Genomic DNA, 16,382 nt, shown 5'->3' with positions numbered 1-16,382 from the left:
CTTTAGTCGCAACTCATATCGTGCCAATCCACTGCATGTCATCATGTGAACTATTGTTGCCACACTCCAACTCAACTCCAACACATCTCAATGCATTGAGCTCCCCCATGTCTCAAACTAGTTGGGTGATCAATTCAACCATCACGTCCAAACCATGAGGATGCACCTCATCATACCATCATCAGTTGTTTCTTCAACACTTCATCACATCTTCAACTTTGATCAAGAACTCTTCCCATCTTTACCCCTTCCCATCTTTACACATCAGCCCTTCAACCAATGCTCATCGTGCCATATCCAGGTCCATGAAGAAAACTCCATCTCATCTGTGATATGTTTCTCATATGTGATATGTTTCTTATCAACTTTGTCAAAGGGGCAAGTCTTCACTTGCCTCATCATCTCGTCCATGCACTGCCTTTAGTCATAGACCAACAGTCTCCATGTCCATCAAAATGGCTAAGTCTCATCAGACTCAACCCATGCCTAAGTGCTCCCACCAAGGCACCCTCATTATTGCAACCACCATCCAACTCCAAGGTGTCTCGCCTCTATCACATCCATCAAGTCACTCCTCACGAACACATCCCATATTGTGCCCAAGGTATGCGTCCCATACCGCATCAAAGTCAAGTTCAAAATTGACCTCAACTCCTTAACGAACCAGATACTCCAAGACCACCATCACATGAAGTCTTCATCGACTGCAACTTCCTTCAAGTCGTCATAGGCTCCTTTGAACCATCTTCATCCAACACTTCAGGTAAGCACACTTGTCTCGGTTACAAGTCCCATTGCAAGTTGTCTCTGCCCTTTTCGTCACATGAATGCTCTCATAAGTCGCCCATGTCCTCCTCAAAATGACCATGGCCTTGTTGTTCAAATGCACCCAACATCCCCATCGGTCCATCTAAAAAATATCTTCATGTGGCATCGGTAAGTCCATCATGCACAACATCCTCACTTGGCACTTCTGCTTGATGCCCATATGCGACATCCCTACAAGCGCCCTCGCTTGATGTCCCTGCACGAAGTTTGCCATGCCCGTCTTCTTCAACTTGATGCACATAACTTGGTCTATGCAAAATAATTCTAGAATGTAACTTGTTGGGATGTCGCATATGAGCATCAAGGGAGCATATGGTTGGCTTAAGGGCCCAACTCGTCCACTTCAACAACACCAACACAACATCAACCATCACATCCTTGCCTTCAGTCAGGTTAGCTTCCTCAGTCGCCCTACTCTCATATTTCCATCGCAAGTCCCATCCATCATTGTTGCCTCCCCCACTAAAGGTTCGCCAAAGACTTCTTGGCCCAACAAGACTCCAATTATGAAGTCCATCCAAATATGTGTTATGTCATCTTTCTCTATGGTGTGCCCTTCCTTCTTCTTTAAATGAGTCATGCCGAGCACTTAGCCAAATCTCCTTTTGACTAAGCATGACTCACTCATCGCACAAGTTCATCACATTCCACCTTTTTCTCAGGCATTCGCACCTTCTACCCTAAGGTCGAATATTGCCCAAACAAGTCCTTCGACAATCAAAATCATCCATCTCATAACTAAACGCAACCATACCTCAACCTTCCAAGTGAAATTCATCCATCGCACGTTCCTCTCGATTAACCCAAGGGGAACCACCATACGAATTTCATCAACAACTTCATCTTTCTTCCAAGGTTGCAATATACAGGAATCTGTTGCAACTCCAACAAGCTTCATCTCACCAAGTTCTTCCTCTTTTATTGACAAACTTGCAACACTTGTTTCTCCATGGTAGTCCCCATAGTCAATTGTTTCCTTCAACAACAGAGACATGCCCAAATCTGGTTTAGCGATGGTGGGCATCATGCCACCAAACTCTTCCTCTTTTTGGCTGCATGTTCACAACACTTACATTGCACTTGACCATCAAACCAACTTCCTCCTCATACATCGCAACTTCTTTCCATCATCACGACCAACAGCTTCAACCTGCCCAACCGACCAACAAAGTCGAAGAAGCTCCCTTCTAACCTTGTCTTCCAAAACTTCAAGCTCTTCTCGCAACTGTGGCATCTCTTCTTTCATGTGGCCCAACTTGTCCATGAGCTGCATAAGTCTATCATGGCCCTCTTGTAGACCTGCCATCGTACTGCCCAACTCTTAACAAGCTCACAACCTTGATCACAGTGCTTCTTTAAAACCTTCCAAGTGCCCACCTTTGCGAAGTAGGCTTTGATACCATCTGCCACAGTAACATGTTGTGATGCCTTAAGACCATTGTGGGCGTTGTGCAGCACCGACGATATTTTGTTGCACTTATACAACTACTCGAACTCAGACTACGCCTAACTCCTTTACACTTCAACCCTTAGTAAATTTTCCAATTCAATCTTCTTATTTAATATGCAGCGAAAATAAACTTCATTAACATTCAACAATTATGTGATATCGTAAAACAACATAAGTAGTGGAAATAAATAGAAGTGAGATATTGCAAATACAACGAACAAGAGTATGCGACGGACGGGGGCAATCCCAAAACACTTTTCCCCTTTCCTTCTTTTATTAACTTCAAAGTATTTTACAACAAAATTACAAAGGACCAACCACTCATGTGTTGCCCAAACTTTAGAAAAGAGTGGTAGTCATTGGCCCAACCCAACACACTAGCCAAAAGTATCAAGTTCACAACTAGGATGTGCCCAACCTAAGGTTAGTACCTTGCCCAACAGAAACCCCAAACGTAGCGCCTCAAAACAACCAAGAAAATCCCCTCGACCCTACCTAGAATTCAGCTCGCTTGGGCGAGCTCTCCTCCATCCTACGACATGCCTTAGTTGTGAATCCCCTTTTTACGATGTGCGCCTTGCATTTCTACAATATCGCAAACTTCGCCCTTTTCTATGATCTGCACTGCAATCCCTTTGTCTTGTGCGAACTTGATTGTTGCCTCCTCCAAGTGTCGAGCTCCTCTACTTATATGTGTCCCTGTCATTTGGTAAAGTGTGGGTTGACGCCCCTCTAAGTGTTGAGCCAACCTACTCATTTTTGTGCAGATGCCCCTTCATGGGCAGGCGAGCCCCTTGCTGGGCGGGTGCCCCCTAGGCTAACTTGTGATCTGGTCGTGTGGGCACGCCCTTGCCTTGGGACTCTGCCTCTGTGTGCTCCACGCTACTGCCTCGTCGCAATGCCATGTCACCTACTACATTGTCGCGCTGCCCCACTTGCCTTGTATGCCACGTGTTGCTCGTCGTGGCGCCCGAACGCCCAACCTTAGGTGTGGACACGCCCATGGGAGTGGGCTTGCCGAGTCGAGTCGAGTCGTGTTGTGTGGGTCGGCACGCCCATCTTGACGTGCCCGCTATGTCTTGCCTCACACCTCACCGTCGTGAGGGTGTGTGCCTTCCAACTCGTGCACGTTGCCCATGTGGACTTGGGCACCCCTCCTCCATGTGGGCGCAGACAGTGAATTTTTCGACACCAAGTGAGCATGGCTCGTCAAAGTCGCTCGTTGGCCTTGGTGCCAACTCGGGGCCCTGACACCCACCTTCAAACATACAATCATAACAGATGTGCAAGGGGGCATATGGTTGGCTCATGTGGCGAAGATAGTGGCACATCGAGCTACCTGGTGGCTGCAAGGGGTTGTCCACTGTGGACCATCTGGGAGAAAAAAAATTCCCATATGGATATCACCCACAGGTGGTGGGTAACAAGGCCATTTTGCACAACTTCTATGTGCTGAAATTACGATTCACTGAATGCTATTGGAGTTTAATATAAGAGGGGAAGGGGGGGTGGAAGTATGACACAGACAAACCCTCTAGACACAAGGTGGCCTTTGATAGGCTAAAAGCTCCATCATAGCTTATAACCGACCTAACAAATTAGGAGCTCTGCATACAAAAAATAGATATGCTGAGCAACTTACTTGTTAAGCAGGGCTCAACTCAACGGTAAACAGCCAGAGAGCTCCAAGTGTGGAAAGAACTATGGCAGCAACCCCTAGCTTGGACATTTCCTTTCTTGAACGTCTAGGTAAGTTGTGATTTCCGACACTGAAGAACCAATTGTTCTACTTTCTGAATCTTGATCTTTTGGGGCTATTCAGCATCTCAAATCTCATTGATCAATGCCACAAACCAATCAGTTAGGAATATTGACTTCACTCCACCAAATGACAATTAGAGGAATCAAAGCAAAATATAGAGTGGATAGCACTCGATGGCTGCTCTTAGAGAGCAAAAGGACCCATTGTCCACGTCTATCTTCAGTTAGCAATCCATTTAGAAATGTTCACCTCCAACTAAATCCACCGAGGATACACAGGAGCTATAAGAAATGCCCATAATGAGATTTTCCTTCACAGATCAGTAAAAATATATTCTAAATATAATTTCCCGATTTAACAAAATAATTTTGCTAGGAAATTATGTATTATTACAATATTGTTGTGTGAATATTCAACATGGCTGACGTTTTTGTAGAACAAAAAAGTCAAAGACACGGTATTCTACATAGTAATGACAGATGTTTCGGTTGCCCATTAACCATGTATAAATTGCCAACATCTGCAAAAACATTCTACATTGATAATGGAATCTTGCATGCAGATAGAAGACCCGATATTCTTGCCCAAAACCAAGTATAAAGTGTTCCTTATAGCACAGTGCACACTGCAAACCATTTTCAATCCTTTCCACTGGTTGTCAGAGGAGGCCAGACCCGATAATAATGCCCACTAGCCAAGTATAAAGTATTCGTTATGGCACACTCAAACCAATTTTCAATCCTTTCCATTGGTTGTCAGAGGTGACCTAAACAATGAAACCATATCAAGGTTGACAAGATTATTTACATATTGATTCTTAAAAATTCAATGAATTACATGTACTTTAGATAACATTTATGTGCCGGCAAGAAGATATAAAAGGAAGTCACACCACCTGGACTTTGAGATTAAAAACAAATTCAACTGTAAGTATAAAACACGGTACATGCATCATAGTTCATAAAACAGAAACCTTCGGCATTGTTTCCTTAAATATTTTTCTTTTCTTTCAATGTGTCCAAATATTTTTCTTTTGCTGATATTTTCATATACGCTATATATGCTATAGTTCTTAAAAAATAGTTTTTAAAAGAAGCTATATTCTTCAATAACCTGTATAATACGTATTCCAAGTACGAACTGCATAATACACAACATTAAACAAATGGAAACAAATCACTAGCCAATTTGACAGAAACCTGACCTGCTTTGACACACGATAGTTTCAGAAGATTTGTGAGTCTAACTGAATCATGTTAAGTTTGGACAAGTTCCATGACACGCCAGCAAAGCCAAGCCAACTTAGCAAGCTTAGCAAATAACAGGCAACTATTGTTGCTATCGTATGAAAACAACCTAATGCCAAAATGTGCATAGCAGCAATCAACTGTACATAACTTCATGTGAACGAACTAGCTAAAAAGCAAAATTACGAACCTAGAATTGAACATTATGCAAGCAGTTGAATCATACAAGTAAAAGGCAGATTAAAGGTATTATACAAGAAAATTTTCATTGTCTATCCAGAATGTTGCTAGTGCAACCAATCAGAACCAAGGATGCCATGTAGGATCCATCATACAAAGGCTCTTAGGTCGCAAGGCCGCCTCCACCAGCTCTGTGACACCTCTCTGTACGGACTGTGGTGGTTCTGTAGCATTCTCATCCTGACATTTTCATGTAATAATAAATCATAAATATTTAATGACATAGTAACTTAAGTCCAAAATAAAAATTTAAATTTAAAAATAAGAAAAGAAGCAGAAATAAATTGGACATCTCTTTTAACATTGCATGTGTTTAAGCACCTCTTCTGGGAAGCATTGTGGAGCAATACGTTTGATACGGCGTATGACTTCCTCAACATTTGTCGTCACCTTTTGTTCAAATTCGACAGGATTTATACCACCTGCTGCAGCTGGTGCTGATGGCATTCCAGGTGGTCTTCTCCAGGACCATGACAAAAGCTCATCCCTGAAGAACATTGCTAGATGGTGCTGAACATGCTGACTCTGGTTTATGAAGGATAAATGATTTCAAATAAGTTATCTCAAAGAATACACAAAATGAGTTCAATTTTCAAACAGCAATTCAACCTTGAAACGCAGTTCTATTGAATGTACTGATACTTTGGAGAAGAACATAATATCCATGAAGTGTAAATCACCTTCGGGGCAACAATGGACTGCGCAGCCGCACACATGGCAGAAACAAAAAGACCTTCAACACCAAAAGGCGTGAAGAAAGTTTGCAAATTACGCGTAAGCCTGAATGGCACTGGCTCATTAAACTCTATCATACCATTTGCATCATAAGCTGCAAAGGAAGCAGAGTTGACATCAGTCTCCAAATCAAGAAGGTATGAGAAACTAAGAAGGCATGCAGGAGCTCTATTATCTAAATTTCTTATCCAGCGTCTCAACTTACCAGGGTGGAAGTCATTTTGAAACACTTTGCCTGTATTTTTAGCAAATAAAATTTTGTTTGGAGTTCTCCCGCCAATTTGTAACATATATGACATGAACCCTGACAAGGCTAACTGAACTGCAAATTGTTTTCTGAATGCCCACAAATGATTACAGGTTGGAAGTGTTTTATACATGTACTGACATAATACATTCTCACTGACAAGGCTTGAAGTTATCTCATTGTATATATGCAGTCGTAAGTCTGCAACAGATTCAGGTGAGAGTTGACCAATAATAGCTTGATTCAAACGCTCTTTAAAATGGGTGATTGGAAGATCAGCTTCCCGGCCATATCTAGCACAGTTGATTTCATACACTTCCCCAAAAGTACTATACATCAAATCATCCTCCACCATGCGAACCTGAATATGAAAACAGTTTAAATAATTCAACATAAAATGTTAATCAAAAAGCTAAACAAGATAACATCCAGATCAGTACTTGCACGTGATAACACTCATAACAAGAACATAAACAGAATAGTAATTTAAACCATTTTGTTACATTTGGTGTGTTACTTGAACACAACCATTCTTGTCTCCTTCATTAACACTCCATATCAAGCTCGAGTTGGACATGAGCTATTGGATGTCAATTGAATAATACTACAAGATAGTAAGTTTTTCGTAATTACAGAGGTGGCAATGCACAGATTATCGAAGTTAACCACCTTTTTTTATAACAGGCATCAAGTACACCTTGATTTGGCCACCAATCAAAAAACATTCAAATAATAACCTAGAAAACAAACAGATGGAATCATTGATAATTTCCTTTTTACTTTTGGCAATTTCCTTTCAAACTATTTGTTTCCTTGATCTTGGCAAGATATTTATTCTACCAAACAGAACAACGTAAGTCAAGGTCTATGTCACCTGTTTCAAGCTTCTATTAGAATTTGACAACAATGAAATAAATTAAAAACAAAAAAAAAAAATTGTCAGACCAATTTTTAAGTTGACCATTATATATATATATATATATATATATATATATATAACTTAAAAGTTTTGCACAACATATATTATATCCAGTTTATCATACAATATTGAAACTCATCTTATTTTACAAACTTTATTGTTAATTAAAATTTACATTAATAGTAATAATTAACCTCTCCCGTATCACTAATTAGACATCCTGTCTTATTATTAGTAATAATATGCATCGTATCTTTAGACCAACATAAATCAAGCAAACACAAATAATAATAACTCTTTCCTAACCTCTTATTAATAAATAATGGTATGTTATTTAAAACTAAAGGTGTGTCAAACAATCGTGGTTTCATCCAATTTGACAATGACTTGCAGGAGGCAGCGTTGATGGTTCAATGGACTGTTGGTATCTGTATGTCTTTAATCGTGGATCATAGCTGTTGGAATATTTGTTTTTGCCATTAAGGAAGTGAATTTCTAGAAGTATAATAGTGATCGCTGTTAAATTGACACTTGAAACCTCCGCCATTGCTCAATAAATTCCCATTGCTGAAGACATGTGATGCCCTTATGGAAGATGGTGCCAAACTTACCTTAAAATTCGGCAAATTTTATATCGCCTTTGGTAATGGTTCTATGAAATTAATTGTCCAAGAGAATAAGTAGCCTATCAATCCCTGTAGGCTATAGTCATTGATAAAGGGGAAACCCCAAAAATACCCAATGTTTGGGCAAGTTTTGGGGCAGCTGGGCAAAGAAACCCAAAGTTGGCGACTGGAGTGAATCTTACCCAATTAATTAAGGAGAGAATCCCCTCGGGCCTCAAGTAAATCTATAAATACAAGAGGGTTAAATTCATTTGATCATCATTGGATTGGATCAATTATCTTTGTTTTTTTCTTGAGCTTGAGGGTCTGAGGGTTTTATGACCCCTTTCCTCCTATCAATTTCGGTGGTGGAAGATTACAGCATAGTTGATAAAAATTCATTTTGCTTTTTTTTTTTAAATTCTTGTCTCTTATCATGACATCTTTTAGTTTGCATCAGCGTCCTGCATACATATTGACACATCTCCCAAAGATATACATTGTCAAGGGTCTCTTTCTTTTTCAGACTTCGTCAGAGTCTTCATATCTTCAATGGAAATATACTAGTGAAATCTTCTTGGTCTTTCGGATGTTGATAGTCTTTACCATGGTTGCATATTCCATGATCTCCTCAGGTGCAAATTGGAGTTTACATATTAATAAGAATCGTGATATATGTCCATTCTCATACTACATTCAAAATTTGCCTTAAGGCATCTCCAAACAAGAACTAGGAAATTTTAAAATACTAAAATAAAAATAGCTAATAGTGAACAATGGCTTCCTCAAGCCATGTCATCAACATCACTCAGATCTTTAGTTAGCATGATCTCCGGGTGGGAATCACTCTCATCTTGAGGCTCGTACTCATCCATAGCAACTGGAGGTAGCTTAGTAAGGTCACCTGGTTGTATCTCCTCGTCCACACACATAGCATTATCTGTGTATTGGTCTCATCTCTTGAAAGGACCCTCCTTGTACCTAGGGTCTTTTCGAGATATGAGACGAAGTGTGCTATGAATGTACAGTAAGTTCTCTGCCTTCTTTGAGCCCAACCTATTTCTCTTTACTGAATGGATAAAGGCATAAGTACCCCAATTCCTCTCGCAAGATGAAGAACTAACTACTTGGAATATTAGGGGAAGCCCATTAAATTAATTAAAATTTTAAAAACAAAAACTAAAATGAACCCCAAAGAACCCAACTTTGGGGTTCCAAGTACCCATCATCAAGGTTCTCCATACCCGTCAAGACAAAAGAAACCAAATTCGTTTAATGGAGAACCTAGTTCTTATGGGTTCTTCTCAAAAGCACCCGTACCCGGATCCAGTACTTAGGGACGAGAACCCGAGACGAGTTCAAGAACCCCACCCCCCAGTTCACGAAGCCGTGCAACATATGTATATATATATATATATATATATATATATATATATATATATATATATAAAATTCAAGTTCATATTCATTGCTCAATAATAAAAGCATAAATATTAAATAGACTAATAGTAATATGGATACCAATACAATGAAAATTGAAATTTGATCCACACATAAAAATTTAAATTCATAATTGAATTAAATAATGACATACATTGATCCATTCTCATCATTCATTTTGATACACACATCATTCATATGACATACTCATTATTCATCCATACCATGAGATTCAATAAAACAATTCAATAATGAAATATTCAAATACAGTGATCCATATCATTCATCATTCTAGAATCTAAATTGAAAGCAAAACATACTAGTATATTACCATATACTATATACTAGATACTGAAGTTTTGGAAGGGAGCGGGGGGCACCCAGACGCACCCCTTTTAGGGAGTCTCGTCCCCCACACTAGGAAACACACCCCCTTGCGTCTCCCCAAGACTCCCCAAAAAGGGTGCGTGTGGTGCGTGCACCCGACCCTACGGGACGCGTCGCCATGGAACACCGGTTTCATGAGCAAGGAATTTTATTTTTAGGTAAGGTTCTCATTGCAAGCCCTTAGGATTGGTCATAAAGTCAAAGAGAGTCAATGTCATGTATGAAGGACCCTTCTTGGGCATGTTACATTTGTATATGAGTCAATGAAAATATCAAATAGCCCTTCAACTAAGTCAGAGGACACGTCCCTCAGGGTCACATGTCTCGTATTTCAAGTGTCAGACATGAAATACGACCTAAAACGTGTCCAAAATAGATTTATTGTGTCCTCCATTTGTGACACACATCTTCGATGTGGCAAAAATGTGCCCTAACGTTTTTGCCTCTTAGGACACGTGTCCCACGAAAAGTCACTCATAAATTTTGCGCATGGTTCATTTTTTTAGGTTTTTTGGTCATTTTTCACTGTCGAAGCTCGCTAGAGTTGTTGTCGTGTTGAAACTTGGTCATTGTTGTTGGAATTTCTAAGTCTGACACGTTAGAAACCCTTCATGCACTTTACTAAATTATTCCTACCTACTTGTTCTATTAATTAACAAGTTATTTACCATGTAAATACTGGAAATAAATACAAGTACATGCTCAACACATTACAGATCATCAACTGAAGGAAATAGAAACAAGCACACAAGTGACACCGTTGTTTTTGGACTAATGTCCCTGGAAAAACCTAATGCCGGAAAACTGATGCAGCTATCTGAGGGTTTGATTTATTAAGGAGTTTCATAACACAATATGGTGCCAAATCCGGCTCACCCAACAGAAAAAATCTTGGCAATAGTACCTCTCTACTCGAAAAATATATTCCGGCTGAAACCCCAATTAAACACTCTGACAACTCCACAGCTCCAAACTACCCCACGAAACCTTAGCGTCAGCCTCTCTCTGGCCCAGCATTAGCCCAACGTCACTCTCGCTTGGCATGCGTCAGCCTTTGGAGGCACTGCATCAACCCTCTTGCCCTATGCGTCACCCACGCTAGCCCTCTGAGGCAATGCGCAGGGCTTGGCTCACTCTGCGTGAACCCTTGGTTGCTTCTGCGTCCCTCTCTTCGGCTATTGCGCTGATCCTCCCAGTGCTATCTCTGCTTCTCTGCTTCTGTATTCACTGCCCCCCAACTGCAACTCTGATCACTCTCTCAACTTTCTTAGCAAACCCAGCCCCAGAAAGTTGAAATCTTGATCTCTTGGTGGGTTCTCCAAGTGACCCTCAAGCCTCCTCTTATACTTTTCTCGTTGACAAATCAATAGTTGAGATTAAGTCCCTAATCAACGGCTAAGATTAGATCTGGCTTGATCCATGACTTTTGGACCATTCTAACATAGGTTTATATTAATTCACATTAATATTTTATTTTCCCTAAGTTTAGACTTAGGGACTCCATTAAAAATATTAATTATTTTAATATCTCCCAAATTGTTTAGAATCTGCCCAAACCCTTTCTGGGTATTGGAGATCTCATGTGCCCTAGCCTCTCCACCAATTTTCATGGCTAGAGCACATCCGATGCTACCCCAAATCAACAATTGTTTGCTCACTGGAGTCGTTGCCGTGTTGGAACTTGGTCATTGTTTGCTCACTGGAGTCGTTGTTGTGTTGTGTTGGAAGTTCCTTCAGTGATTCCCAATTGTCTGTTGAAATTTCTAAGTCTAACACATTAGAAATCCCTACTGCATTATCTGATTTAATTTCTCCTAATTGCTCATTCCATTAACAAGTTATTTATAAATATAAACACTGAAACAAACACAAATGTAGCCTTAACTCATATATAGATCAACAACTGAAATAACTGAGACAAACACACAAGGGACACCATTAGTTTTGGACAATCATCCCAAGAAAAACCTAATGCTGAAAAATCGGTGCAGCAGATATGAGGGTTTAATTATTATGCAGTTTCTGAATACAGCTAGGGTGCCAGAAATGGCTCACCCAACAGAGAATGCCCTCGGTAGTAGTACCTCTCCTCGAAGACAGATATTCCAGCTGATCAAACACCGGATGAACGATCCCACAGCAACTATGGCAGCTTCCACTGCTCTATGTCACTCTGAATTCAAGATGAAGGACCTTGGCCTCATGCACTACTTTCTAAGCCTTGAGGTGTGGCAAACGCCGGGTGAAATTTTCCTTTCACAAGAAAAATATATTGTGAAGTTGTTAGAAAGATTTGGAACGACAAAATGCAAATCACTACCCACACCAATGGAAATGAACTTCAAGAAGTTATGTGGAACAACTACAGGACCCGATTTGGCGAATCTATCCGAGTATAGACAGTTGATTGGGGCTTGATGTTCCTAGTGACCACCCATCCAGACATATGCTATGTAGTGAATACGTTGAGTCAATTCATGACCGAGCCTCTCCATGCACATTAGATCGTTGCCAAACACATTTTGATATATTTGCATGGGACGATCACACTTGGTCTGAGATATTTTGTCAAATGATGTTCGACTCCATGGATACATAGATGTTGATTGGGCAGGAAATGTTGTCGACAGGAAGAGTAAGTCTAGATGTTGCTTTACCCTTGGATCTGCCATGATAAGTTGGATGAGCAGGAAGCCGAAGTTCATTGCATTGAGTACCGTCGAGGCAAAGTATATTGTCGTTAGCATGGCTAGCTGTGAAGTAATTTGGTTGAGGAAACTTTCTGGAGAGCTATTTGAGTAGGTCCTAGATACTTCAGTCATATATTGTGACAACAAAAGTGGGATCCGTCTGGCAGAGAATCTGGTATTTCATGACAAGTCCAAACACATAGAGCTCTGATATCATTCGAGAGATGGTGTTGAAAGGAGCCATTAGACTCCATCACATATTGACAAATGAGCAGACTGTAGATATTCTCACCGAAAGGGAAGTTCTTGTTCTTTAGAGAGTAGCTTGGACTGATGGATGTGACCCTTCCTGATAAGGGGCATCACTAATCGAGGACACTGAGCCAGCTCTTCCCCCTTGTTTGAGCTCCTAGGGTGTGAAATTGAGATAGAGGGCTCCTGGGTTTGAGGGATCTCTGGACAATAGCGTATCACCCCTATCTGTTACCTATAGGGTTGGAGATGTTGCTCCCCCATCTTGATTTTTGCAGAGTATGCCCCGGTTGGCATCATACCCACAAGTCGAGCTTGTTAGGATTGTCCCTCCCTGTCTCGCCAAAGGGTTGAAGAGGCTTGGGGCATGTGATCCTTACCTTTTGGTAAGTCAGGTATCTCGCCCAAGCTCGGATTATGATGCAGGTATTCTACCACATGACTCTTGAGGGTCATTGTTGGGAAGATCAGTAAGCAATGGGATGGGTTGAGATGTGCTCCCCTATATCACCTATTGCTCAATATGGGGTCGGAGATATTTACCTCCCCCATGATATTCCAAGTTAAGATCTACTCCTCGATGTGGCTTCGAATTGAGATATGCTCTCCGACGATGTAGAGGGTGGTAGCTTTAGCTTTTCGATGATTCTTCTTCTTTAGATTCAAGAATGTTTCAGCAGATAAAGTTGAGTAGAGATGGGACATGATATGACGACAGGCTATACATGACATGATGTTCGACGATCAGATATTCATAGGTGGTATTCTCCTTAGTTGAAACGGAGTGTTAAATTATGCAACTACGTTCAAATTCCACTTTGGATAGCTCATTTTATGGAGATGATCATTGGATTGAATTTCTCTTTTCGAGAGGACCAAAATCAACCTAAAGATCAATCAAATCGGATAAAGGAAAGTGTACTTATGAAGAAAAGCCCACATGCACATTAGGACAAGGTCAGCCCAAAAGCAAAATGGACACCCTTGAAAGCCTGTAAATACAAGTGACCTCAAGCTCATTTGGACATCACCAAGCTTCTTCTTCTTCTCTTCTTCATTGATTAGCTCACACAGGTCTAAGGCAGGGATGACAAAATAAGTTCGCAAAGGTTTGAAATTACAAGGTCCGAGACTCGCATCTGTTTTAGGGCTTTTGGGCTATAATCGCAGGCACGTCATATGGAAAAATTGACCACATTTACTGGCTTGTAGACATCAAGGGTGCGACTGGAAGCCTCCAGTTGCTCGCACAACTCCTCATGCATGCGACCGAGAAATTTGACTGAAATTGAACGTTGACCGAAGTTAACCGTAGACAGGAAAAGTTGTCTCTGATATATTCTGATGATGGAAACTTATTTCTGAATGTTATTGGGTTATTTTGTTGAATGATATTGTATTGGTCTCATTGTACTCTCTGTTGAATATTTTATGACAATCTAATAGAAGAATAATTTCAAAGGGTTTTCCCCCTTGTGGGGTTTTTCCCTGGTCTTTGACCAAACCTAGTGTCTCTTGTTGATGTGTTGATTGTCTCCTTTTTCATTGCATTTATTGTTCTATCTTCAGTTTTGAAAAATGTAAAGACTAATTGTTATTGAAAAGATTGCTAATTGAAGTATTGAATTGGGCTAAAGTAATTGATACAGCATAGAACAATCTGAAAATTTCACAGGACCAGGGGAGGGGAAGGCTAACTCCTTGTGGACCCAATGCACAAATGTGGACCCGGATGGGAAATAAGTGCAAAGGAGTTATAGTGAGTGGAAGGGAGTGATGTATGTGGTGTCGAGAAGTGGGACAATGCAACCAAAATCAGGATTTCCCATGTAGTGCCACTCCTAATGCTAGTAGCCAATAAAGGAGATCCCATAGGACTAGGATACGAGGTGAACCACCAAGTTCGCAAAGGGGACAAGAGTACAAACCAAGCCCATTCTTTCCATTGAATCCCCCCACTAATCAATGCCTAGAAGTGTCCATGATAAGCAAGCAAAAATACCCAACTACATAATGAAAGAAATACCTCCAGGGTTGGAAGGACCACCTTCAAACATACGATTAGGACATATGGGCGAGAGTGTATAATGGTTGGCTCAGGTGGTGGAGATGATGGCACATTGAGCTATCTAGTCCTTGCCAAGGGTTGGTGGATGTCAATTGAAGACCACCTAAGAGAAAAAAAAATTCCCAAGGGTGTCACACACAAGTCTTGTTTATTAATTGAAGTCATGTTTTGTTGTATCTCTGTGTTTTTGTTTGAATCTGTATTTCATTTCTTTCCTTCATAAATCCAAATCAATGTTGTGTATGAGTCCAAACCTCACACTGCTATTATTATCTTGGGCAGAAAACTGTATAAGGTACTAGAGGTAGCATCGCCTTACGCCATTTCTCTGATCTTCGCTAAGCGATGCAGTGAGATCATCTCCCAGACCAAGAAATTTGTTTTCTTTCTTATTCGCTCTCACCCAGAAAAGGTTCCTTCGCGCAGCTAAAGCAAGTTGATAAGGTCATGGAAGAATATAGGGACATCTCCTCCTCACCCATGAGAGTAACTTTTCACTGTCAGATCAAGCATTCGATTGATCTAACTCCTAGAGCACCTCTACCCAATGGAACAATATACTGCCACTCTCTTCTGGAAAACAAGAAAATCAAGTGACAAATCCAGGGATTACTACTAAAAGGGCACATCTGACCAAGTTCCTCACCATGTGGGAGCTCAATTGTATTCGTGTAGAAGAAGTATGGGACCTGGAGACTCTGCATTGATTATCGGGCACTGAATAAAATCACTATCAGGAACAGGTATTCGATCCCACAGATTGATGACCTTCTTGACCAACTCAAGAGGGGCAAGTACTTTAGCAAGATTGATTTGAAGTCTAACTATCACCAAGTTCCAATAGAATCCACAGATGTATGGAAGACCGCCTTCAAATCCAAGGAGGACCCTTTTGAGTGGTTGGTCATGCCCTTCTGCTTGACAAATGCCCCCTGCAAATTTTATGAGATTGATGGATGACATCTTGCAACCTTTCACCAACTCGTTCATAGTTATATATCTGCACAATATCATCATCTTCAACAAGAGTCAGGCAAAGCACTTGCAACATATTCGACAGGTCCTTCAAACCCTGTGGTAGCACAAACTATGTGCCAACTTAGAGAAACGCTCCTTTGGCATGAACCAAGTCCAATATCTAAGCTACATCATTGATGAGCAAGGTGTGCATGTGGATTCGGCTAAGATCAAAGTCATTCAAGATTGGCCAGCCCCAACAACTCAAATATAGCTCCACAACAAACTAGGCCTTGCCAATTTCTATTGAAAGTTCGTGTTGAGGTTCTCTCATATCACTTGGCCTTTCTGGGCTTTGCCAATTTCTATCGAAAGTTCATGTTGGGGTTCTCTCATATCACTTGGCCTTTGAGTCAAGTTACCAAGGGCGAAGCAAAAGCAAAGTTCTTTTGATCTGAGTCCCAACAGAAAGCATTCGTTAAGCTGAAACATCACCTTTGCTCTACGCCAATACTCACATCGTCAGGCCTGCAACAACCATTTGAAATTGAGACA

The 16,382-nt window shown here is 40.8% G+C and overlaps 1 protein-coding gene across 1 annotated transcript in view; it reads right to left on the bottom strand.

Annotated features, from left to right (window-relative positions):
- Nucleotides 1-5,206: 5,206 nt before the first annotated feature.
- Nucleotides 5,207-16,382, bottom strand: part of LOC149169283 (uncharacterized) — a 324,296-nt gene continuing 313,120 nt past the window's right edge. Inside the window, exons 33-36 of the mRNA XM_089428626.1 lie at nucleotides 6,468-6,870; nucleotides 6,208-6,356; nucleotides 5,849-6,052; nucleotides 5,207-5,707 (exon numbers count right to left, since the gene is read on the bottom strand). Of these exons, the coding sequence (XP_089284752.1) occupies nucleotides 5,588-5,707; nucleotides 5,849-6,052; nucleotides 6,208-6,356; nucleotides 6,468-6,870 (876 nt within the window). The 3' untranslated portion in view covers nucleotides 5,207-5,587. The remainder of the gene's footprint in view (nucleotides 5,708-5,848; nucleotides 6,053-6,207; nucleotides 6,357-6,467; nucleotides 6,871-16,382) is intronic.

This window comes from Pinus tabuliformis, chromosome 4_2 (genome assembly GCF_031772625.1).
Source record: "Pinus tabuliformis cultivar Carrire ecotype Pingquan chromosome 4_2, CPIR1, whole genome shotgun sequence".
Classification (NCBI taxonomy): domain Eukaryota; kingdom Viridiplantae; phylum Streptophyta; class Pinopsida; order Pinales; family Pinaceae; genus Pinus; species Pinus tabuliformis.
The sequence above is the reverse complement of the archived record's forward strand: the minus strand, read 5'-3'. Positions and strand labels throughout refer to the sequence as shown.